The 9,494-nt window shown below is 41.3% G+C and overlaps 1 protein-coding gene across 1 annotated transcript; it reads right to left on the reverse strand.

Moving 5' to 3' along the window:
* Positions 1-4,289: 4,289 nt before the first annotated feature.
* ZBTB2 (zinc finger and BTB domain containing 2) lies at positions 4,290-9,494 on the reverse strand. Its single transcript, XM_009324140.1, has 2 exons — positions 9,236-9,494; positions 4,290-7,353 (listed from the first exon to the last, which is right to left on the reverse strand). Exons 1-2 carry the CDS (start codon positions 9,439-9,441, stop codon positions 5,991-5,993), a joined length of 1,569 nt encoding a protein of 522 aa, XP_009322415.1. The 5' UTR covers positions 9,442-9,494; the 3' UTR covers positions 4,290-5,990.

The following is a 9,494-nucleotide window of genomic DNA, read 5'->3' on the forward strand; positions in this document are numbered from 1 at the left end:
AGGCGACAGCAGAAATAAGGCCCAGCCCCGCAGCGGCTGCTCGCTCGGCTCCTGCTCAGGGGCTGCCCTGAGGCAGAGCTCCTGCGGAGGCCTGATGCGTGCGGGGAGCAGCACCATTCGGCTGCAGAAAGAGCCGCACGTACGCTGGATACCGAGGCCAGAAAGGGATAAGGTCTGCTGTCTCTGCAGCCTTGCAAAAGTAACTGTTTGGCAGTTTCTGATAAGCCTGAAAGTCTTCAGAACTAACTGCAACAAGCCACGGGAAAGGTGTAGACCAAACTTCCAAGCTGGAAGGCAGGAATACGCCAGCTTATCCCAACAAGCTTTCGGAAGCAGATCCACCAGCAGCTGGGCTGCTGAGGCTCTCCTGCTTCCTGGGGTGATAGAGGGGACGCCTGCAGCGTGACGGAGGAGGAAGGATGAGCAGCCTCGTCCTCAGCCAGGCAACTCGTTTGCTCATAAGCGTGTGGGTTAGTGACTTTGTGAGTTAATGAGCGTGTGAATTGTTGAAGCAACAATTTATAGAATTGGCAATCTAGACCAGTCAAGGATTGAGCCCTTGTTTGACTTCTACTTAATGAGCTCATGAAATAATCACAGAACCATAGGATATCTCAAGTTGGAAGGGGCCCATAAGGATCCAAAAAAGCTTGATTCACAGTGTACATTCCCCTGTGAATTTGAGAGACCCAAATGAACTGTGATAATCCACCATATAACACTACTGAAACTGGACTTACACAATACAGTAGTAACGAAATGGAAAATGCTTTAACCATGTGGTTGAGAGATTAAGGAACAGGATTGAAGGAAACATGGGTTTATCAGGAAGCTCCCTTAGAAAGCGTAGGGGCTGCTTCAAAACCAGGCCTGACAGAGTCAGCAGACTGGAGACAGGCTGTGGATCTGTGCTGAGGCACGCTGGAGCGGCGGGGTACCTCCTCCGCACTCTGCAGAGCAGTACAATAAGTGTACATTTGTGTTAACTTGCATTTTGTGGTTCTGCTTCTCTTTTCTCTGAGTAGATTTCCTAAGGTTCCAGGAAAGCTTCACTTTTGGCCAAGGCAATAGATGTGGACTGAATATGAGGAAATCCTTTTGCGGGCAGCACCTTTGGCACAAGGGCTAAAAGAGGGCACTGCAAGGAGTGGCGACAGTGACTGTCAGCTGCGCAAAGACCATGCTGAGCTCTGCATCTGGGCACATTTGATCTGTTCAAAAGCAGGGATGCATAGACAGCATGGCAGCAAGGCTGTACTGTGCAAGTGTTTCATGGTTTTGGCTAAATCTCATTAAAATATGTCCTTTTTAATGGCAGGCTTGATAGAAGCCCATGTTTAAGGACAGTGAGTTTCTCTTCTAGAGATGATCATGGATCATCTGGCAAATATACATTAACGAGGCATGCTGCAAAAGACTTCTTGCTGCTTTCTGCATTTTGTTCTGGTTTTGGTATGAGTGGGATTTCATTATCCAGTGACAACAGGAGGCATTTTTACAAACAAAACCAAATGAACAAAACAAGAGCTGTAGAAATGGAAACATACTGCCTCAGGTAGGACAACAGCAGGGCTTTTTAAACAGATAGCCTTTATCACCACTAGTAGTATATCACCTCGATTTCATTACGAAGGTATGCTGCTGTAACTAACAGTGTAATATTTACAGTGTTGAAGTAGGAATGTTAAAAGGAATTTGTTTTCTTGAAGTAGCCTAAATACCCATAATCATTCATAGCTATGAAGTATCTTGCCACATGGAAACATTTGTTGACTTTTAGGAAGTAATAAATGAAGAGTCAATGACAGACCTCCAGAATGAACTCTCCCTTAGTCGTGTTTACTTTTTAAAATTAAAAGGTGTGGAAATACAATCAAGGAAAAATACTTTAACTTGGTTAAGAATGAATCAATTTGGTCTTCAATTGCTTGGGCTGAAAATACCTAAAGAACTATATTACTCTCCAAAAAGGTGAAGTACTTAAAAAAGGTAATCCTGCTGTTAAGCCGATTGGGAAAAACCATTGCAAGGGATTGTGATGCTACCGGGCACCATAGAACCTGCTCTTGTCTAACGAGGTTTCCTTTAATTAATGTAAAAAGTTTTTGTAATGTCAAAGAAGTTATTTAAAGCAAACAGGAAGAAATCTACTGGTTTTTTTATTGTGACTGACTACCTTTTGTGAGTGAAGCTATTGTTTTATGGGATTTGGAGCTGAAGAGCCAGAAAGCAGATTTTCTAAATATCAAGATAGCAACTTAAGGTCCTGCAGTGTAAACAGGAGCACAGTTTAAACTATTCAACGTTTGTAACACTAGTATCTTCTAATAAATTCTCCCTCAGCATAAGCAGAATGATTGTCAGACCAGTGACCAAAAAGATACTTGATAGAAAGTCGACAAAAAATATTGATTGATTGCAGGGGACTGCAATCTCCACTTTCAGAGGTGATAATCATCTGTTCTTTCTATTGAGTGGATAGATTTGTAGGTGTTTGGTACTTCTGAAGTCAAGGCAGAGGTGTCTTGTCAAGTGAGATGCCCGGGAAATTAACTTTGAAGTTACTCCTTGGGAAATATACTGGGGCTGAAGGTCCAGCCCACAGTCTTGAATGATGGCAGATTTTCAGTGATTACTCAGTAGTTCGTACAAAGCTGTTTTCTTTCATTTGGTAGAAGATTCACAACTTCAGCAGGTGAGCAGCCTGAATGAGTAATGAACAACTCGTTCACAAATTTGAGTCAGAAGTTTAAAGAAAAAGCCTGAAATTCTGTTTAACTGTAATAATAATTCAGACAGGATTTAACAAAGAAGCTTGAACAAAACTCTAGTTGTGCTGTAATTACCCAAGTTCTTGACGCAGCTGTTAATAACCAGAATATACTGTTCCTAATGTGTTGTAGAGGAACCAAACTGCTCAAGCAGTGAGAGACAATGACTTAAATATCACTAGGGAGCATCAGACAATAAAGGGTATTTAAAATAAACCATTATGATAGCTGAACACATATAAAAATAATCTCTTTATTGTGATTTTTTTTTTCTCTTTACCTGACAGTGTTATTTCTTAAGAATAAATATTAACAGGTGAAAGTATCTCTGCTGAGCCTGCAATTTCACGTTTCTTGCAGCAGCAGTGCTGTCATAACCAACTTCTTCCCCGGCTGCTTGTTCCCTGCCCTACACCGCCCCTTCTTTCTGGGCAGTACACCAGTTTGTGAGGCCACACTGCCCACCAAAGGAGGGACCTGCCCAAGTGGGAGTCACTGCTTCCCACCCTTGTCACCCTGGATGTTGCCAGCAGCAACACTGGCTTCAGTAAGCCTCCTCCCTGCTCATTTCTGCCCTTGCACAATCCGTGAGTTGTCCGAAGCCCTCTACAGAGCTAAAATAGGGAACAGGTTTGACAGAAAAATGGCATTTTTAAAGACTGGTTGTTTTTCAGGGGAATCCGTTCACTTGAGCCCATTCAACATGTAACTGAGCAAACATCATGTTCTCCAAACAGTGGAGAAGGAGAGGCGAGAGCAGGAATAAGGTAAGGATGCTGAATGTCTCACAAAAAATGGCGTGGCCACATGTACCCTTTTGATACAACCGGCCACCTGGGGAGTTGAGCTGAACTGTTGTACTCCGCACCGGAGCAGAGCTGGAGCTCTGAAAAAAAAAAGAGTACTTGACTAAGCAGTAACTAATAGCTGAGGTGTCAGCACCTTTAGCAGCTGTAGCCATTTTGGAAATGAACTTGTGACTATCCCCTAAACCACAGCTACCTCAGAAGCTGACCTTACCCTGAATTAGGAAAGGTTTATTGTTTTTTTTTCCTGCTCTGAGAGCATTGCAGACTAAGTGAGATGAAATAAAATACGCATGTAAAGAAATTACATTGGTAAATGAAGATCCTAAAAAAGTTTTTAAATGGGCAACACTAAAATAGTTCTGTAAGATGTTACTTTTTTTACCTCAAAACACTTTCATACTTTGAAGTAAAATCAATTGATTTTAGATCTATTACTCTAATACAAGAGAGAGAATAAACTCAACACCACTTACAATAAACTTTACAATAATTGTCATGTTATAATAAACTGCAAAAAACAAATAGGTAGTGACCCTTTGTGCTAAATCCCCTGCTTTAAGCTTCAGTAAGCTATTTGTTCATCTGTATGACGGAGGTTTTCGTCTGATACACAGAATACATTGCCTGGCTTTTAAACCGATTCAGTAAGAGCTCTTTCAGGAAGATCGAAAACCAACAACCTTTCACCTTCAACTCAGTAAATCATATCCCATTTAATTCCATTTTTATTCAATGAAATGATGTATAAAAACTTACAAATCTGAGAACTTAACTATACACAAAAAGATGATACTCAGTTTAAACGTATACACAGAGAAGAGCTGTGGTTTGTGACTTGCCCTCTCCCGCCCCTCCCCCCAAAACACACACTGTCTCCATTTACCATGGGGCACTTATTCTATCTGCTTACGCCTTCTGTGGGCCCAGTAATTGCTCGGTGGGCTTCACTGCTCCTGTCAGTTTAGGTTTTTAGGCTACCAGCAAAAAATCTGGGCATCTATATAAAATAATAAGAATCAGCAACTTGATTTTTAACACAAAGATGCAGTGCTACCATCAGCAGTAACTAAAACTACAGAATTCACCCTTTCAGTTTTTGCAGACTTTGTCTTGGCTCTGAAAATAACGGGACTCTCACACAGCAGAATTTGCCAGCCAGCACTACAGATTCACTTTAAAACAACCATGATCCCCTGTTGCTAGAACGTCTCTGCACCACTTTTTCTTCCTCTTAACTCATGCCATTAGGCCAAATGAAATCGTGGACATTCCTTGCCCGAGTAAGGCAGTAAAGCTTTTCTCTCTCCTTTCATGCAGAATGACTCAAACCTATAGCTAACAACACATGCATGTGCTGCACTCCTGATGGTACAGTGCTCACCGGTATGTCACTTCTCTAGTTTCCTTCGTAGCTTGGGTGACAACACTTACCTAGTAGCTTCTCTTCAACAGGCCAATAAAAATGCACACAGCTGAGGACGTTTTAAATTTGATTAAAAATAACCTGTGCAATGACTAGTTTTGTCAAACAACTAAAAGACCTTCTGGGCTGAATCTGAGAGTAGGCGGCCAGTTACTTAAAAAGGATGTGTGCATTTATTTACCTGTACCAAATATACACACAAACACTTTCTCTATATATATATATATAAAAAAATCTTTATACATATACAGTATTTTATATATATATATAAAGATTGCCATCACATTATTATTACAGCTACTTAAGTCAAAATTTGACTAAGTAACTACTTAGCTTGACTCAAGGATGCTATCTGAAACAGATACCCAAAGGCATACTTGAAGGAAAACATAAGGCTAAAAGAAACCCAACACCCTTAGCTCTTTTTAACTCAATGAACAGAGATTTTTGCATTCATTGAGAAAAGTTCTGAGGGTTTTAAGTCAAAACCTTAATCAACTTGCATGTGGACTTCTAAAAAGCACGGTGTTTAATTTGCCAGATCTTCTCGAAATGCCTTTTACCAGGGAAACCTATATATATATATATATTTTCTTTGCTTATCAAACTGATACTCTGTTTCTCATTACACTCATCATTGTATCTAAATACACTTTTAAGCAATCTAAATTTTGTTTAAAATCTATTAAATTTGCATTAACTAATACTATCGACATAGTTAGCTGGATTATTTTTTCACACGTTCCTTTGTATTAAAATCAATTATGTTGTGGTTTGATGCAAGAGCTTTTTGTTTGTTTTGGTGGGAGAGGCAAAGTCCAATTTCCTAACGTGCCAGTACAGTTCTGGTTGCTGAAGACAAAGGGTGGGAAGGAGGCTGGTGGAAAAGATGGCAGGGGTAAGTGAGGTAAGAGGTGGGGGGAGGAAAAAATTGATTTAATAAAAAATGAGTAAAGAAACTTTAAAAAATTGATATAGGTTTCACATTCAGTCTAACAACACTGCTTCCTGCTCCTTTTTGATGGAGGCTAACACTGCATTATCAGTCTCTGTGGCTTCTGTGTCCCCACCACCTAGCAGAATGGAGCGATCTTCTTCTAGTGTAAAGACAGAGTTTTGATTTTGGCACGAATGTTTGACTACTTCATTGGGAGTTGAAAACGTTTTGTCACACAAGTTACATTTGTAGGGCTTGTTGGTCTGTACTAGCATGTTGTCCATTTGACTGCCTTCCTCAAAAGTACAGAGTTCCAGAGTCTGTTTGTCCACCATCGTGTACGTGTCCATGCTCTGGTTTAGGCACACGTGTCTGGCAGCCTGGTTAGCCCTACAAAAGCTTTTGTCGCAAGTGCTGCACTTGAAGGGCTTGCCAGTGTGTATGTACATGTGCTCCCTCCAGTGGCTTTTCTGAATAAATTTGCGACCGCAGATGGAACATTCGTATTTCCGTCTTTTTACTTCCCTCTCTTGATCCGCCTGCTCCAAGTTGTCTATGTCTGCAATATCGGAGGGGGGCGGTGTCTCTGACTGCTGCTGCCCATCAATTATTGGGGAGTCTGAGATCTGCTGCAGCTCGCTGTCACTAATCATCCCTGCTTCAGGCACTTCCACGGCATCTTTATCAGCTGTGTTGTTACAGAGAGACAAAGAAATATTACTTTCTCCCTGCTGGCTAGACGTGAAGGGAACTCCCGTGTGGATCTGCAGGTGCTCACGCAAACTACTTCGCAAATTGAACCGGCGGCCGCAGAGGTGGCAGGCATAGTATTTTGGGAAGCTTCCGTTCCTTTTCATAATGCTTGGCTTGACATGTGCTATTGTGAGTGAGGCGGGCTGTTCATCTGAAGAAGATGCTTCCATGTTGGCCTCTTCTCCTGCAGGTGAATTATTACCAGCAGCAGATACCAATTCTGGAGATAAAGAAGATGGCAGTGGGTCAGAAGTGGACATACTTGTCCGGGTCACTTGTGGCAGAGTTGTAGCTAACTGCGAGAGCTGTGAGCCTTCAGAAACCTGCTCTTGGTTCATCCGCGATGTCTGTGGCCTTGGTTCTCGCCCGAGTTTGTCAGTTGCTGATGTAACCTTAGGGGGATGTCTTATCTGGTGATCTGCAATCTGAATGCCATATAATGAAGATGCTAATGGAAAAACTTGATCCGGGTGAGAAAAAGTTCCCTGACTTGCAAGGCTGGCCTCTTGAATTAGTGGATATGCATGCAGAAACTTTATTCCCTGTTCTAGTCGAACTGGGTCAATGAGTTGCGGTGCCATCTTCCCAGTGTACATCAAATGCAAGAGATAACTGAAGATATCTGGCTGTATGTCAGTCGCTTTCAAACGGACACATTCACTGAAAGGTGAAACAAAATGATCAGTAAGAGATAAGGAAATTTTTTTTTACCAGATCTAGGTTATTCAAGCATTGATGAAAACCAGAGGCATCTACTTAAATTTGAAAGACAGATTCTGCAATAAATGTAGAGAAACGCTTTAACGTAAATGAGCTAATCTTATTGGCCACCTGAAAGATGACATTTTTTTCCTCAGGAAATAACTGGCTTGAAAGACAAAGCTGTTCCCTTGCAATCTACACCCTTCTAAGCTGCTGTTATGTTATAGATTTGTTGTCGCATATTAATATGTATTTTGTAAATGGCAAAGATATTTTCCCCCTTTTTTTGGTTGGATTCAAACACGTCTGTAGCTAAATGAAAACCTGCTAGCACTAGACTCTAAATTTACAATCCATTAAACTTCTCTCAGTACTTAGCCCTGAAAACACCTAAAATTCATCTGGCACTTGCCTGTTTGGCTTCTATGCCTGACTAGCTACAGTTCTGCAAATGTGTGGTATCACCTTGTCTCAACTGCATTACGATCCAGAAACTATGCAGGACAGGCTGTGCTCTGATGCAACAGGTGTAGCCTGGGCACATCTAACCCGTGGAGGCCGGGCTCCTTACAAAGCAGAACGGTAGCTTCTTTCCTTGAATAGGGAGGAAGAAACAGTAGCACCAGTGGTACGCCTGGTCACCCCTCGGTTAGAGCGCTCAACGAAGGGAGACGCTTTGGCCGTGATGCCCTCTTCAGCCTAACAGGACTGAAACCAACACCGCCCTCCAGCTGAGAGGATGCCCTAATGCATCACCATTTAGGATACTCCGGACTGAAACACCCACCGCTCCTCCGGTTGAAGCTGGATCTCCGCGCAGAAGGAGAGGCAAGGTTCACAGAAGAAGAAAGCAAATCAGGAACATCTCGGTTAGGCCAGTTAGCTAACAGGAAAGGATCTGGGATTCTAATCGTTTTTCAGAGTTATCTGTAGCTCTTACATTAAATAAAAGACAGAAATCCAGAAATGGACATGACTGTGCACTGCAGTCTGAATGCTCTAACCACAGTAGGCTACCAAGCCGAGGAGGAAATTTCAGCCAATTCTTCCATTTCTTGAGGTGCACCCTTCTTGAGCTCTCTCTCTCTGACTGCTTTTGAATTCAGATATATTACTCAAAAGTAAATTTTACAATGCTGCCTTCCAGAGATGACTGTGTGCTCTTGATGGAGCATCAAGACCGATACATCTGACTTCATGTAAACTTTCTGAGATAGTTCAAATAATTGGGAAAAAGAAAAGACAAAAAAAAAAATCTTTGAAACAGTCTTATACTTTCGTTATCTTTTTAATGCCCTCCGTGAGAGGCTGCCCGCAAAAAAAAAAAAAAAAAAAAAAACCACACACAAACTCCCTTATTTTCCACCACTATGTAGTATTTTATTATTTAACTGACTTTGGTAAACTGTAAAAAAAAAAAAAAAATCACATTAACCTCTTTTATAAGTCCATTTCTCAAAATCTCCTAGCAAATACTTATTGGGCTGTATGTAATGTTATGGAAATGTCAAGAATAGCGCCAAGACAGAGTAGAGGATAGTGAGTGGGGGAAGGAAAGTGCAAGAGTGAAGACAGGATCCTTTAAATATTCAATTCTAGGAATTCTGTGCTTTTTTAAGGATAAGAACTTGTGCTAAATTGTAACATTAGTGTTAATGAATCACAGTTCAACTTTAACATGTTTTAAGCTGAGCTTCTAGTTTGCAGATAGGACTGGATTCCATATTCCTTATGTCATGGCAAGAAGCAAAAAGAACATTTTCAGGTTTCAGAATGTTGCTAGACCTCCTTACCTTAGCTAACTGAACAACATTTAAACAGTGAACCTTTTTATAGTTACCTGGTTTGATGAACAAACAACATCTTGAAGTAGTTGGAGAAAGAAGCAAGGACCGATTTGTGTGCCTTAAAGTAGACATCACCAATGGCAACTGTGCAGTCACACAGGAAACCGAACTCTCTCTGAGCATTTAGTTGCTGCAGCAGAATAAGTCCGTGGTTGGCCAAATCCATTTTTTTACACTCTGAAAAGCAAATGACTTCCATGTAAAACTTAACAGTAGATGCACAGATGCAACAGTAGATGTCTCTTAACAGAT

This window comes from Pygoscelis adeliae, unplaced genomic scaffold (genome assembly GCF_000699105.1).
Source record: "Pygoscelis adeliae isolate BGI_AS28 unplaced genomic scaffold, ASM69910v1 Scaffold105, whole genome shotgun sequence".
NCBI classification, from domain to species: domain Eukaryota; kingdom Metazoa; phylum Chordata; class Aves; order Sphenisciformes; family Spheniscidae; genus Pygoscelis; species Pygoscelis adeliae.